The sequence below is a fragment of the Salmo salar genome, chromosome 24 (genome assembly GCF_965601325.2).
Source record: "Salmo salar chromosome 24, fSalSal1, whole genome shotgun sequence".
In the NCBI taxonomy this organism is placed as follows: domain Eukaryota; kingdom Metazoa; phylum Chordata; class Actinopteri; order Salmoniformes; family Salmonidae; genus Salmo; species Salmo salar.
This window is the reverse complement of record NC_138314.1, coordinates 44,455,001-44,472,500: the sequence shown is the minus strand read 5'-3', so window position 1 is coordinate 44,472,500 and position 17,500 is coordinate 44,455,001. Positions and strand designations below refer to the sequence as shown.

General features: G+C 40.4%; 1 protein-coding gene across 1 annotated transcript in view; it reads left to right on the top strand.

Annotated features, from left to right (window-relative positions):
• The window catches only part of LOC106585924 (fibroblast growth factor 5-like), an 18,377-nt gene extending 11,608 nt beyond the window's left edge, over positions 1–6,769 (top strand). The window contains exon 3 of the mRNA XM_014172667.3: positions 6,368–6,769. Within this exon, the coding sequence (XP_014028142.1) occupies positions 6,368–6,742 (375 nt within the window). The 3' untranslated portion in view covers positions 6,743–6,769. The remainder of the gene's footprint in view (positions 1–6,367) is intronic.
• The last annotated feature ends 10,731 nt before the right edge of the window (positions 6,770–17,500 follow it).

Sequence of the window (17,500 nt, the reverse complement as noted above, 5' to 3'; positions counted from 1 at the left end):
GTCTGAGGGCTCGTGTTCCACACACTGTCTTGATGTTGTAATACGTCTGTCATATTTAATATTCAGATGTTTTCACTGTGGCAATTTATTGTCTGGAATAATGGGAAAGTAGACAGATGTGTATTAAAGTGTTTTATCTACCCAGCCAGCCGCGACAAACAACGTCTCTTCTAAGGTCAAAGGGTCACCTGGATTTATTGAGCAAACGATGGAGGGAGGAAGGGAGTGATGGAGGGAGGGAGAGAAGAGAGAATTAAATGAATCCTAGTAAACATTATACACAGTTTTTTTTATACCTCTGTTATTGTTCTGAGAGAGTACTGATCTATCTTCCCTGTGGCTCAGTTGGTAAAGCATGGTGTGTGCAACGCCAGGGTTGTGGGTTTGATTCCCACGGGGGGCCAGTACAAACAACAACAACAACAAATGCATGAAAAGAAATGTATGAAATGTATCCATTCACTACCGTAAGTCCCTCTGGATAAGAGCATCTGCTAAATGACGTAAATGTAAATGTCTAACCATACAGGTTATTAGATCTGGTGGGAGCTCTGTCTAACCATACAGGTTATTAGATCTGGTGGGAGTTCTGTCTAACCATACAGGTTATTAGATCTGGTGGGAGCTCTGTCTAACCATACAGGTTATTAGATCTGGTGGGAGTTCTGTCTAACCATACAGGTTATTAGATCTGGTGGGAGTTCTGTCTAACCATACAGGTTATTAGATCTGGTGGGAGCTCTGTCTAACCATACAGGTTATTAGATCTGGTGGGAGCTCTGCCTAACCATACAGGTTATTAGATCTGGTGGGAGTTCTGTCTAACCATACAGGTTATTAGATCTGGTGAGAGTTCTGTCTAACCATACAGGTTATTAGATCTGGTGGGAGCTCTGTCTAACCATACAGGTTATTAGATCTGGTGGGAGTTCTGTCTAACCATACAGGTTATTAGATCTGGTGGGAGTTCTGTCTAACCATACCATACAGGTTATTAGATCTGGTGGGAGTTCTGTCTAACCATACAGGTTATTAGATCTGGTGAGAGTTCTGTCTAACCATACAGGTTATTAGATCTGGTGGGAGCTCTGTCTAACCGTACAGGTTATTAGATCTGGTGGGAGTTCTGTCTAACCATACCATACAGGTTATTAGATCTGGTGAGAGTTCTGTCTAACCATACAGGTTATTAGATCTGGTGGGAGTTCTGTCTAACCATACAGGTTATTAGATCTGGTGGGAGTTCTGTCTAACCATACAGGTTATTAGATCTGGTGGGAGTTCTGTCTAACCATACAGGTTATTAGATCTGGTGGGAGTTCTGTCTAACCATACAGGTTATTAGATCTGGTGGGAGTTCTGTCTAACCATACAGGTTATTAGATCTGGTGGGAGTTCTGTCTAACCATACAGGTTATTAGATCTGGTGGGAGTTCTGTCTAACCATACAGGTTATTAGATCTGGTGGGAGTTCTGTCTAACCATACAGGTTATTAGATCTGGTGGGAGTTCTGTCTAACCATACAGGTTATTAGATCTGGTGAGAGTTCTGTCTAACCATACCATACAGGTTATTAGATCTGGTGGGAGTTCTGTCTAACCATACAGGTTATTAGATCTGGTGGGAGTTCTGTCTAACCATACAGGTTATTAGATCTGGTGGGAGTTCTGTCTAACCATACAGGTTATTAGATCTGGTGGGAGTTCTGTCTAACCATACTGGTTATTAGATCTGGTGGGAGATCTGTCTAACCATACAGGTTATTAGATCTGGTGGGAGTTCTGTCTAACCATACAGGTTATTAGATCTGGTGGGAGTTCTGTCTAACCATACAGGTTATTAGATCTGGTGAGAGTTCTGTCTAACCATACAGGTTATTAGATCTGGTGGGAGTTCTGTCTAACCATACAGGTTATTAGATCTGGTGGGAGTTCTGTCTAACCATACAGGTTATTAGATCTGGTGGGAGTTCTGTCTAACCATACAGGTTATTAGATCTGGTGGGAGTTCTGTCTAACCATACAGGTTATTAGATCTGGTGGGAGTTCTGTCTACCATAACCATACAGGTTATTAGATCTGGTGGGAGTTCTGTCTAACCATACAGGTTATTAGATCTGGTGGGAGTTCTGTCTAACCATACCATACAGGTTATTAGATCTGGTGGGAGTTCTGTCTAACCATACAGGTTATTAGATCTGGTGGGAGTTCTGTCTAACCATACCATACAGGTTATTAGATCTGGTGAGAGTTCTGTCTAACCATACAGGTTATTAGATCTGGTCGGAGTTCTGTCTAACCATACAGGTTATTAGATCTGGTGGGAGTTCTGTCTAACCATACAGGTTATTAGATCTGGTGGGAGTTCTGTCTAACCATACAGGTTATTAGATCTGGTCGGAGTTCTGTCTAACCATACAGGTTATTAGATCTGGTGGGAGTTCTGTCTAACCATACAGGTTATTAGATCTGGTGGGAGTTCTGTCTAACCATACCATACAGGTTATTAGATCTGGTGGGAGCTCTGTCTAACCATACAGGTTATTAGATCTGGTGGGAGTTCTGTCTAACCATACAGGTTATTAGATCTGGTGGGAGTTCTGTCTAACCATACAGGTTATTAGATCTGGTGGGAGTTCTGTCTAACCATACAGGTTATTAGATCTGGTGGGAGTTCTGTCTAACCATACAGGTTATTAGATCTGGTGAGAGTTCTGTCTAACCATACAGGTTATTAGATCTGGTGGGAGTTCTGTCTAACCATACCATACAGGTTATTAGATCTGGTGAGAGTTCTGTCTAACCATACAGGTTATTAGATCTGGTGAGTTCTGTCTAACCATACAGGTTATTAGATCTGGTGGGAGTTCTGTCTAACCATACAGGTTATTAGATCTGGTGGGAGCTCTGCCTAACCATACAGGTTATTAGATCTGGTGAGAGTTCTGTCTAACCATACAGGTTATTAGATCTGGTGGGAGTTCTGTCTAACCATACAGGTTATTAGATCTGGTGGGAGTTCTGTCTAACCATACAGGTTATTAGATCTGGTGGGAGTTCTGTCTAACCATACAGGTTATTAGATCTGGTGGGAGCTCTGTCTAACCATACAGGTTATTAGATCTGGTGGGAGTTCTGTCTAACCATACAGGTTATTAGATCTGGTGGGAGTTCTGTCTAACCATACAGGTTATTAGATCTGGTGGGAGTTCTGTCTAACCATACAGGTTATTAGATCTGGTGGGAGTTCTGTCTAACCATAAAGGTTATTAGATCTGGTGGGAGTTCTGTCTAACCATACAGGTTATTAGATCTGGTGGGAGTTCTGTCTAACCATACAGGTTATTAGATCTGGTGGGAGTTCTGTCTAACCATACAGGTTATTAGATCTGGTGGGAGTTCTGTCTAACCATACAGGTTATTAGATCTGGTGGGAGTTCTGTCTAACCATACCATACAGGTTATTAGATCTGGTGAGAGTTCTGTCTAACCATACAGGTTATTAGATCTCTGTGGGAGCTCTGTCTAACCATACAGGTTATTAGATCTGGTGAGAGTTCTGTCTAACCATACAGGTTATTAGATCTGGTGGGAGTTCTGTCTAACCATACAGGTTATTAGATCTGGTGGGAGTTCTGTCTAACCATACCATACAGGTTATTAGATCTGGTGGGAGCTCTGTCTAACCATACAGGTTATTAGATCTGGTGGGAGCTCTGTCTAACCATACAGGTTATTAGGTCTGGTGGGAGTTCTGTCTAACCATACAGGTTATTAGATCTGGTGGGAGTTCTGTCTAACCATACAGGTTATTAGATCTGGTGGGAGTTCTGTCTAACCATACAGGTTATTAGATCTGGTGGGAGCTCTGTCTAACCATACAGGTTATTAGATCTGGTGGGAGTTCTGTCTAACCATACAGGTTATTAGATCTGGTGAGAGTTCTGTCTAACCATACAGGTTATTAGATCTGGTGGGAGTTCTGTCTAACCATACAGGTTATTAGATCTGGTGGGAGTTCTGTCTAACCATACCATACAGGTTATTAGATCTGGTGGGTGTTCTGTCTAACCATACAGGTTATTAGATCTGGTGAGAGTTCTGTCTAACCATACAGGTTATTAGATCTGGTGGGAGTTCTGTCTAACCATACAGGTTATTAGATCTGGTGGGAGTTCTGTCTAACCATACAGGTTATTAGATCTGGTGGGAGTTCTGTCTAACCATACAGGTTATTAGATCTGGTGAGAGTTCTGTCTAACCATACAGGTTATTAGATCTGGTGGGAGTTCTGTCTAACCATACCATACAGGTTATTAGATCTGGTGGGAGCTCTGTCTAACCATACAGGTTATTAGATCTGGTGGGAGTTCTGTCTAACCATACAGGTTATTAGATCTGGTGGGAGCTCTGTCTAACCATACAGGTTATTAGATCTGGTGAGAGTTCTGTCTAACCATACAGGTTATTAGATCTGGTGGGAGTTCTGTCTAACCATACAGGTTATTAGATCTGGTGAGAGTTCTGTCTAACCATACAGGTTATTAGATCTGGTGGGAGCTCTGTCTAACCATACAGGTTATTAGATCTGGTGAGAGTTCTGTCTAACCATACAGGTTATTAGATCTGGTGGGAGTTCTGTCGAACGATACAGGTTATTAGATCTGGTGGGAGTTCTGTCTAACCATACAGGTTATTAGATCTGGTGAGAGTTCTGTCTAACCATACAGGTTATTAGATCTGGTGGGAGTTCTGTCTAACCATACTGGTTATTAGATCTGGTGGGAGTTCTGTCTAACCATACAGGTTATTAGATCTGGTGGGAGTTCTGTCTAACCATACAGGTTATTAGATCTGGTGGGAGTTCTGTCTAACCATACAGGTTATTAGATCTGGTGAGAGTTCTGTCTAACCATACAGGTTATTAGATCTGGTGGGAGTTCTGTCTAACCATACAGGTTATTAGATCTGGTGGGAGTTCTGTCTAACCATACAGGTTATTAGATCTGGTGAGAGTTCTGTCGAACCATACAGGTTATTAGATCTGGTGGGAGTTCTGTCTAACCATACAGGTTATTAGATCTGGTGGGAGTTCTGTCTAACCATACAGGTTATTAGATCTGGTGAGAGTTCTGTCGAACCATACAGGTTATTAGATCTGGTGGGAGTTCTGTCTAACCATACAGGTTATTAGATCTGGTGGGAGTTCTGTCTAACCATACAGGTTATTAGATCTGGTGGGAGCTCTGTCTAACCATACAGGTTATTAGATCTGGTGGGAGTTCTGTCTAACCATACAGGTTATTAGATCTGGTGGGAGTTCTGTCTAACCATACAGGTTATTAGATCTGGTGGGAGTTCTGTCTAACCATACAGGTTATTAGATCTGGTGGGAGCTCTGCCTAACCATACCATACAGGTTATTAGATCACCTGTGGGCATACTGGGGTACTACATGTTATAATTAATAGTATAGTGCCACCTGTGGGCATCCTGGGGTACTACATGTTATAATTAATAGTATAGTGCCACCTGCGGGCATCCTGGGGTACTACATGTTATAATTAATAGTATAGTGCCACCTGTGGGCATCCTGGGGTACTACATGTTATAATTAATAGTATAGTGCCACCTGTGGACATCATGGGGTACTACATGTTATAATTCATAGTATAGTGCCACCTGTGGGCATCCTGGGGTACTACATGTTATAATTAATAGTATAGTGCCACCTGTGGGCATCCTGGGGTACTACATGTTATAATTAATAGTATAGTGCCACCTGTGGGCATCCTGGGGTACTACATTTTATAATTAATAGTATAGTGCCACCTGTGGGCATACTGGGGTACTACATGTTATAATTAATTGTATAGTGCCACCTGTGGGCATACTGGGGTACTACATGTTGTAGTTTCCCACCGAAAGGTTATTTTTAGGCTTAGTTAGGAATGTTTTGAGATCGTTGGATCAGAAATGTCAAATCAAGTGCTCAAGTTGTTTGAAACGCAGTACAGTACGTTTTTAAAAGCGTGAAGAGAAATGAACAGTAAACTTGGGTTAATAGAGCTTGTCTTTCTAAGATCCTTGGTGACTGACGGCTCTCATCTCCTAAAGAAAGTCCCAGCTCAGATGGAGAGGGGTTAGGAATGAGTTTGGACATGGATCATAGAGCAGGGGGATATGTACGGTAATACTGTATGTGCTGGCGGGGTGCTTGTGAATGTTGAAGAATTTTACATTTGGGGAAAGTTGACATTCATTTTGTGTAACAAACTTAACCATTTTTCTCTCTGTGACATTATGTTGTGTAACATACTTAACCATTTTGATCTCTGTAACATTATGTTTTGTTTGTGTTTTCCAGGAGCGATTCACGGACGACTGTAGGTTCTGGGAGCGTTTCCAGGAGAGCAGTTACAACACTTATGCTTCAGTGTTGCACCGGAACCACCGGACGGGACGGGACTGGTACGTGGCCCTGAACAAGAGAGGAAAATCCAAGATGGGCTCCAGCCCCAGGGTCAAATCACAGCACGTTTCTACACACTTCCTCCCCAGGCTCAATGTGCACGACCTGCAGAGCGTTCGAGGTTTCACCATCACCGACAGGAGCAAAGAGAGGAGGAAAAACCAGCCGCCACTGACCAAACCGCCCTCACAACCATACAGGGATGTTAATGCAGAGACAGGGAAGAGGGTGCAGACTGTCAAGTACTGGCCCAAGTTTCGGTTTGGATAGACTGCGGAGTGTTGAGGGATTAGTTAATGCAAACTGTATGTGCGTTATATGGATTGATAGGATGGATTACTGTCCACCATAAACATGGACATGACACCTGTTGCCCTCAACAACAACAACAACAACAACAACAACAACCAAAAAAAAAAAAATCGCTGAATTTTTACTTTCTGTTTTTTCGAAGCATTCCAGTTGTCAATAAGTAGTGAGTTCAAAACCAAAGGGCTATGATATGCAATCATTAAGCTTTGTGATTGTATAGCTATGATGGTTACAATGGTTGGGGTTGGAAACACTTCCGAAGGTGATCCCTTTCGGCCAATTAAAAACACAACGTGCGATAACTAGTTAATATATAGTTAGAAACACAACGTGAGATAACTAGTTAATATATAGTTAGAAACACAACGTGAGATAACTAGTTAATATGTAGTTAGAAACACAACGTGAGATAACTAGTTAATATATAGTTAGAAACACAACGTGAGATAACTAGTTAATATATAGTTAGAAACACAACGTGAGATACATTACATTACCAAAAGACACCTGCTCATCGAACATCTCATTCCTAAACCATGACCATTAATATGGAGTTGGTCCGCCTTTGCTGCTATAACAGCTGTTATAGCAGCAAAGGGGGACCAACTCCATATTAATGCCCATGATTTAGGAATGAGATGTTCGATGAGCCTTCTGGGAAGGCTTTCCACTAGATTTTGGAACATTGCTGCGGGGACTTGCTTCCATTCAGCCATAAGAGCATTAGTGAGTTCAGGCACTGATGTTGGGCGATTAGGCCTGGCTCGCAGTCGGCTTTCCAAATCATCCCAAAGGTGTTCGATGGGGTTGAGGTCAGGGCTCTGTGCAGGCCAGTCAAGTTCTTCCACACCGATCTCGACAAACCATTTCCGTATGGACCTCGCTTTGTCGTTCTGTCGTTCTGCCCCTGAACAAGGCAGTTAACCCACTGTTCCTAGGCCGTCATTGAAAATAAGAATTTGTTCTTAATTGACTTGCCGAGTTAAATAAAGGTAAAATAAATAAATACAATTGTGCACAGGGCCATTGTCATACTGAAACAGGAAAGGGCCTTCCCCAAACAGTTGCCAAAAAGTTGGAAGCAGAGAATCGTCTAGAATGTCATTGTATGCTGTAGCGTTAAGATCTCCCTTCACTGGAACTAAGGGACCCGAACCATGAAAAACAGCCCCACACCATTATTCCTCCTCCACCAAACTTTACAGTTGGCACTATGCATTGGGGCAGGTATCGTTTTCCTGGCATCTACCAAACCCTTATTCATCTGTTGGACTGCCAGATGATGAAGCGTGATTCATCACTCCAGAAAACGTGTTTCCACTGCTCCAGAATCCAATGGAGGCAAGCTTTACACCACTCCAGCCTACGCTTGTCATTGCGCATGGTGATCTGAGGCTTGTGTGCGGTTGCTCAGCCATGGAAACACATTTCATGAAGCTCCCGATGAACAGTTCTTGTGCTGACGTTTCTTCCAGAGGCCGTTTGGAACTCAGTAGTGAGTGTTGCAACTGAGGACAGACAATTTTTACGCGCAAGGCGCTTCAGCACTCGTCGGTCCCGTTCTGTGAGCTTGTGTGGCCTACTACTTCACAGCTGAGCCGTTGTTGCTCCTAGACGTTTCCACTTCACAATAACAGCACTTACAGTTGACCCGGGGGGCAGCTCTAGCAGGGCAGAAATTTGACAAACTGACTTGTTGGAAAGGTGGAATCCTATGACGGTGCCACGTTGAAAGTCACTGAGCTCTTCAGTATGGGCCATTCTACTGCCAATGTTTGTCTATGGAGATTGCATGGTGTTGTGCTCGATTTGACACACCTGTCAACAACTGGTGTGGCTGAAATAGCCGAATCCACTAATTTGAAGGGGTGTCCACATACTGCTGTATATATAATGTAACTAGTTCACATGGTTAGAAACACAACGTGACAACTAACTAGTTGATCTTTAACAGCTGGGGTGGGGGATCAAGCAGTAAACTGCCCATCACAACTATCCTAGATTATAGCAGCTGGCTGTCACTAGAGAACAATCCCCAACCATGACCCTGTGGCCTGAAGGATGCTCCCAGGAGGACAGTTCCATGGAGATGAAGATGATAGTCTGACAGGCTGTGTTTTGGAGAAGGCTCAAGCCATAGGTGTATCAGATGTCAGAAAGGGAGTCAGTTCGTGTGACCTAGAAGGAAAACACTGCCGAGGAGAAAGGGATGCTTGTTGATGATTGGCTGGGTTCGAACCTGGGTCTTCTGTGTGCCATCAAATTGGGTTTTCTTTCTTTAGACTGAGCTAAAGCTTAGGCATTGGACCAATGAAACAATCTTGTTCTACATCATATTTCATGAAGAGTTTTAATTTATTTTCATGTGTATTCATAACGAACATAATTACCGGTATTTTAGGCATCGTGACCTCAGATTATTCAGAGTGCGGTCTCCCTTACACTGCGTTTTATTTTTATCTTCAACATTTGTTTGTTCTTTTTTATGTTTTACATTTTGTCTTTACTGGTGTACGAGAAGACTTTGTCAATCTTTTTTCAGATAAGTCACAAAGATGAATTTTTCTGTCGTTTTTTTTATCCATGAAATATAAACAAATAATATGTAATGTGACTAAAGGTAATTCTATTGGTTGCTATGTAATGTGACTAAAGGTAATTCTATTGGTTGCTATGTATTGTGACTAAAGGTAATTCTATTGGTTGCTATGTAATGTGACTAAAGGTAAATCTATTGGTTGCTATGTAATGTGACTAAAGGTAATTCTATTGGTTGCTGTATTTGTGTACATAGCTATATTTTACTAGCAGTATTTATGAAACAAAGGATATACATTGAGAATCAATAGTTATTTTTATCAAGCTAATTCCGATTTAGGAAATGTACGCCTTTCCTACCCACTTCTCAGTAGTTGGTATTCAGACCTACCTTATGCAGGTGCGTAACGGACTTTGCAGGAGTGGTTCGCGTGCTGGATACATGTAATTCAACCTGCTGAAAACCCTCCCACTTGCTGGCCAAGAGATTTTCTTGTGGAGTTTTCATTCAATAGGGTTTTCAGTACATTTCTCTTAAGCCATCCCTTTAAATACGGTGAACCTTTAATTGTAATTTTGTTGACAGACTCACTAGAGTACATGGAGAGAACGGGTTCAGAATATAGGGATCAAGGAAAGAAAGTCACCTATGCATATTTGTCTCAGTTTCAGCACCAACTAGTACATTTTTAAATACTCTGATTTTGCAGATTATTTAGGCACATTTTAGTGAAGGTTTGTAATGAATCATTAAAAACGAACAGGTTTAGAGAGTCTTTATGCAAAAAATAAAATATTGATAAGTTCAAAAAAAGTGGTTTGATTCATCCTGAAAGTTGTCATATTCAAGTTCAACCAATAAAATGTTGCAAGGTGAGAAAAGTGTATAGTATGAGTTGAACAGTAGTCCTATAAATGGGGTGGCAGGTAGCCTAGTGGTTAGAGTGTTGGACTTGTAACCGAAAGGTTGCAAGGTCGAATCCCCGAGCTGGGCAGAACTGTTCATAGGCCGTCATTGTAAATAAGAGTTTGTTCATAACTGACTTGCCTGATAAAAAATAAATATCTCACTAATCATGGAACTTTATGACAACAGTCTAGTTGTTGTGAACCAGGTTTAACCTGCTGGTCTGGGTTTCATAATGTCCCAAATTAGTACGATCAACTAATGCTCGCATCCTTCAGGAACAACTACACAGAGGAAATAAAGGTAAATGGATATGGAATGATGCAAAATTGTAAGCTACGTATTGAAGAAAACTAACACTAAAGTGACAGTTATAAATGTAGTTATGTTAATATTTAACATCACACAAATGTTTTAAGTAAAACGGAGAAAAGCCTGGGAATATAATCAAACCGTTTAAAAGTGCACACATCAAATCGGCAGGTGAAGCCTACGGAAGCCTGTTGGGTCTCCAAATTTCATCCACGCATATTACGAGGGCAGACAATTACAATTCTGAATAACGGCAACAGCTTTTTACATCCTACTTCAATGTGGAAAAGGTGGAGAGCCGAGCTTATGTTGCCGTTATTTCAATGTGGAAAAGGGGTGAGAATACGTCATGTTGATATGATTTTCAGTTTGCTTCCATATGACTGGTTTGATATTCGTCTACAGGGATCATAAGATTTTTTTTTACAATTGTATATTTACAATCCCCTTCTCCAAACTGATTACTAATTTACCTATCTCTTATCAATATCTCTCATTAATGTATACATTACAGTGCATGGAGAATGGTGTTATTTTTATCTAAAAAATAAATAAAGTAGATGCTTTTTTTCACTTGGAACCAGAAGGTTCGCTCGACTTTATTCAAGGTTCCTGGCACGTAAAGGTGGTAGAATAGGGGCATTAAGCTTTATTCAAGGTTCCTGGCGCGTAAAGGTGGTAGAATAGGGGCATTAAGCTTTATTCATGGTTTCCTGGCGCGTAAAGGTGGTAGAATGAGGGCATTAAGCTTTATTCATGGTTTCCTGGTGCGTAAAGGTGGTAGAATGAGGGCATTAAGTCATGGTCAGAATACGGCATATCTGTTGACACACCTCCGCCACACCTTCATCTATTCTAACTCCACCCCCGAAGGAAAGAACGGGGTGAATAACGTGCTCAAGGACAAAATATGCAGAGACAGAATAGTGCATAAAAAAGGGAAATACATTTCCATTTATGCACGCTTAACTCGGATCGAAATCGGTCCCTATGCAAATATATTTGTGCCTGATATTTGTTTTAGATGATGTATTGAAGTGTATTGTACTGTATTGTACTGTATTGAACTGTGTTGAAGTTTATTGAAGTGCATTGTCCTGTATTGAAGTATATTGTCCTGTATTGAAGTATATTGTCCTGTATTGAAGTGTATTGTACTGTATTGAACTGTATTGAACTGTATTGTCCTGTATTGAAGTGTGTTGAAGTTTATTGAAGTGCATTGTCCTGTATTGAAGTGCATTGTCCTGTATTGAAGTGTATTGTCCTGTATTGAAGTATATTGTCCTGTATTGAAGTGTATTAAAGTGTATTGTACTGTATTAAAGTGTATTGTACTGTATTGTACTGTCTTGAACTGTGTTGAAGTTTATTTAAGTGCATTGTCCTGTATTGAAGTGTATTGTCCTGTGTTGAAATATATTGTCCTGTATTGAAGTGTGTTGAAGGTTATTGAAGTGCATTGTCCTGTATTGAAATATATTGTCCTGTATTGAACTGTGTTGAAGTTTATTGAAGTGCATTGTCCTGTATTGAAATATATTGTCCTGTATTGAAGTGTATTGTCCTGTGTTGAAGTATATTGTCCTGTATTGAAGTGTATTGTACTGTATTGAACTGTATTATCCTGTATTGAAGTGTATTGTCCTGTGTTGAAGTATATTGTCCTGTATTGAAGTATATTGTACTGTATTGAACTGTATTGACGTGTATTGTACAATATTGAACTGTATTGTCCTGTATTGAAGTATATTAAACTCTATTGTATTGAAGTATGTGTGAATGTGGTGAAATATGGCATACATATCAGAAAAATATCAGATTTTAAACATATGAGTTGAATGTGTTGTTCTGAATGATGATCAAAAAATAAATATAGTAAAATCCTTTATAAAATCAAAGCCTCATTACTACGTAGCTATTGATTGGCTAGCTAAGCCAGGTGTGGCTGGCAGCACAGTACGGTATCATACAGTACTGCCATTGTTCTCCAGCTGGAGTATATAGTCACGTCTCTGAGTGACGCTCAGCTTCCTACAGAATTGGATCAGTATCCTTAGTGCAACTCACCATCGTGGTCCTGCCCCCCCCGTTCCTCATCGCTCCTCAACGAGGAGGTCCAATCAACTCCGACACCACAGCTGGCTTTCGGCCATTCGCTTGCAGCCTCTTCAGGGTGGGCCAATCAGCATCTGAACGGACAGGTGTAATCAGATCGTTGAAAACGTGCGTCAGTATCCAACCCCAAATTTCAAAACTGGTGTGTTTTTCTCGGTTAAAAGAACAACAAAAAAATACGTATTTCCCGACATCTGAAAATGTGAAAACGACAATGAACACACTCACACAACCACATTATGTATGAAACGGTTGATTAAACTCATCTGCGTTTGCGTGATATCCATACATGGAACACATTCAGCAGGAAGGCTTAGCTTGCCTCTCCCTACTTACTACTAACCTAATAGTTTACAGCCCGGGAAATGTGAACTGATACAGTCGTCAAGTCTCAAGACACACTGAGAATTGGCTATACAGGACACAGAGTATTGACTGTAAAATACACAGAGTATTGACTGTAAAATACACAGAGTATTGACTGTGAAATACACAGAGTATTGACTGTACAGGACACAGAGTATTGACTGTAAAATACACAGAGTATTGACTGTACAGGACACAGAGTATTGACTGTAAAATACACAGAGTATTGACTATAAAATACACAGAGTATTGGCTATAAAATACACAGTGTATTGACTGTAAAATACACAGAGTATTGACTATAAAATACACAGAGTATTGACTGTAAAATACACAGAGTATTGACTATAAAATACACAGAGTATTGACTGTAAAATACACAGAATATTGACTATAAATGACATTGTGAATGTCTCCTTTCCTCAATGTAAATTCTTCAACATTCACAAGCACCCCGCCAGCACATACAGTATATATATATATATATATATCCATCTCTATACTCTTTTCTAAACTTCTCCTTTCTTTAAGACATGAGTGCCATGTAAGTGCCTTAATGTGTTTGGACACCAGGAAGAGAAAGTAGCCGAGGCAGCAGCTAATGGGAATCAATAATACATACAAATCACCAGGGATCTTCTTCTGAGAATCCCCCAATCTGTCTGTCCTCTCTCCCAGCTATCTTAATCAGTGTAGCAGTTAACTTCTTCTTCTGAGAATCCCCCAATCTATCTGTCCTCTCTCCCAGCTATCTTAATCAGTGAAGCAGTTAACTTCTTCTTCTGAGAATCCCCCAATCTGTCTGTCCTCTCTCCCAGCTATCTTAATCAGTGAAGCAGTTAACTTCTTCTTCTGAGAATCCCCCAATCTGTCTGTCCTCTCTCCCAGCTATCTTAATCAGTGAAGCAGTTAACTTCTTCTTCTGAGAATCCCCCAATCTGTCTGTCCTCTCTCCCAGCTATCTTAATCAGTGAAGCAGTTAACTTCTTCTTCTGAGAATCCCCCAATCTGTCTGTCCTCTCTCCCAGCTATCTTAATCAGTGAAGCAGTTAACTTCTTCTTCTGAGAATCCCCCAATCTATCTGTCCTCTCTCCCAGCTATCTCAATCAGTGAAGCAGCGCTAATCTTTCCTAAGTGGTATGCATGTTTAATCATCTACTTCTCCGTTCAAAAGAGGATTGTAATTATGTTTAACAACATAATGCCACACACACACACACACACACACACACACACACACACACACACACACACACACACACACACACACACACACACACACACACACACACACACACACACACACACACACACACACACACCACACACACACACACACGCACGCACGCACACACACACAACAATAACAAAATGGAGGCTGAACAAGATGATTTATGTCACATTTGCATGTATTACGAGACACATTAATTTGAGGCGTTTTAAGTTAGTTTAAAATAAGAAAATACTGGGAACTGATGTACCAATGGGAAGACTTTATCAGTAGTTAACCAGGCGCACACAATTATATTCAGCAAGACTCACTGAAGCTTCTACTGCGTGCCAAACCAACAAGCTGCTCTGTTTTAAACAACACTTCTACTAAACACAACTCTCACTCTCAAACAATTCACTGTGCAGACCAGCCACTGTGACTCATCTGCATAGTATGAGGTAGATTACATCACAATGAGCATAGATTCTGTAATTAGGAAGGACTTTTAGAAGTGCTAAATGTAGTTTACGCATATGTCGAACTTGTTTCAGTTACTAAGGCAATGGCCAAGATACTAATTGTCACGATTTCCAGTAGTTGTGAACTGATTGTCATATTCCCAAAAAGCAGGTTGGTAGTAATGCATTATTTTTATACGCTTTTTCTTTTTGTGAGGATCCCCCCCCCCCCCTCCCCTCCCCTCCACATCCTCAAATCATCTGTCAACAGGAAAAAGCATAGAAGAAGTAAAGTGCTTTGTAATCTCTGTGAAGTAGAATAGGCAAACAGCTTGAACAAGAACGCCAGAAGTTACATGTTCATAATTCATGTTCTTTATTGTTAGAATAATAATGACGGGACGAGGTTATAAAATATGAGGGTAGCTCAAGATAGAAAAAAAGGTTAGGTGGTGCGTGACTGGCTAACAGCACAGCCATTAAACACATTCAGAGTCATATAGCGTGCGGGAAAATTCAACACGATGATAAAAGACAGCCAAGAAGTCACAGTGCTGTGTACCAATCGCATGAGAGAGGAAGAACGATTCCCACTAAACATTCATTCTATTGAATTTACTTGGATGAATGGTTTTGACATGTGGCAGCTTTTGGCTACAGTGACTTCAGAAAGTATTCGTACTCCTTGAATTTTTTCCACATTTTGTTGTGTTACAGCCTGAATTAAAAATAGATTACATTTAGATTGTGTGTCACTGATCTACACACAATACCCCATAATGTCAAAGTTGAAAGCAACAAAAAAAATAAAAAATAAAAGCTGAAATGTCTTGACTCAGGAAGTATTCAGCCCCTTTGTTTTGACAAACATAAATAAGTTCAGGAGTAAAAATGTGCTTAACAAGTCACATAATAAGTTACATAGACTCACTCTGTGTGTAATAATAGTGTTGAACATGATGTTTTAATGACTACCTCATCTCTGTACCCCGCACATATAATTATCTGTAAGGTCCCTCAGTCGAGCAGGGAATTTCAAACACAGATTCAACCACAAAGACCAGGGAGGTTTTCCAATGCCTCACAAAGAAGGGCACCTATTGGTAGATGGGTATAAAAAAGCAGACATTGAATACCTCTTTGAGCCTGGTGAAGTTATTAATTACACTTTGGATGGTGTATCAATACACCCAGTCACTACAAAGATATAGGCGTCCTTCCTAACTCAGTTGACGGAGAGGAAGGAAACCGCTCAGGGATTTCACCATGGGGCCAATGGTGACTTTAAAACAGCTACAGAGTTTAAGGGCTGTGATAGGAGAAAACTGAGGATGGATTAACAACATTGCAGTTACTCCACAATACTAACCTAAATGAGAGAGTAAAAAGAAGGAAACCTGTACAGAAATGTGCAATAACGCACTAAAGTAACACTGCAAAACATATGACAAAGAAATTAACTTTTTGTCCTGAATACAAAGCGTTATGTTTAGGGCAAGTCCAACACAACACATCACTGAGTACCACTCTTCATATTTTTAGGCATGGTGGTGGCTGCATCATGTTATCGGTATGCTTGTCATCGTTAAGGACTAGGAATTGTTTTAGGATAAAAAGATAAGGAAGCGAGCTAAGCACAGGCAAAATCCTAGAAGAAAACTTGGTTCAGTCTGCTTTCCACCAGCCACTTGGAGACAAATCCACTTTTCAGCAGGACAGTAACCTAAAATGCAAGGCCAATTATACACTGGAGTTACTTACCAAGATGACAGTGATGTTCCAGAGTGACCTAGTTACAGTTTTGACATAAAAATCAACTTTAAAATCTATGGCAAGACTTGAAAATGTCTGTCTAGCTGATCAACAACCAACTTGACAGAGCTTGAACATTTTTATTTTATTTTGTATAGATCGTTGACAAAAGACAATAAAATCAATTTTAATCTGACTTTGTAACATAAAAAAAAATGTGTAACAACTCAATAGGTGTGAATACTTTCTGAAGGCACTGTATATGTTTCATGATATTTCCATGAATCCTTACATCAAGTTTTCCGATTCTTAGTTCTCTACCGGCCTGGTTACAGTTACCCTGTTAGTTGACTGACAGTTGCAGCAGGGCCCTTATGAGGAGGCCACTCCTGAGTGAATGAGGACCTCTAGTGGGGAATCTTGAAATTGCATGTTGAGTGTAAATGGAGCTGTCTGCTTTAAAGGGGCAGTCTGCAGTTCAAACAAAACAGTGGAGTAAAGCAAGTTTATATTTTAGGATTCTGACAGGGTACAACGGCTGAACTAAGCTCATGAAGCATTTCTAAGTTGTATTCTTCAGGAATCAATGGGTATGTAATTAAATTGTCTAAAAGTTGTTGTAGAAATCGCAGATTGAACCCTTCAAATGCCAAAGATCTCTGTGCCTTTAAAGGATACATTACAGAACATGTTGGAAACAGTCTTGTGTTTATTACCATATGGTATTCAAACACCAGGAAACAGAGAGAAAAGATAGAACAAATATTACAACAAATATTATGGCTGAACTCAAATGTGCTGATTGATAAAATACCTGTATTTATGGGAAAGATGTTTGAAAAGGGTATTTTGTTCTTAAATGATATTGTAAATTGGAATGGTAGAGTTATGTCCTTCATGGAGTTATCAGAATTGTACGGGAAGGTCTGCTCAATCCAAGAGTACAGCATTTGATTACAATTGATTGCAATTAATTACAGCATTAGCCCAAAAATGGAGAAGGCAGGTGGCAGCGGGAGGAGGTAGGGAACTGGTCTGTCTGCCCAATATA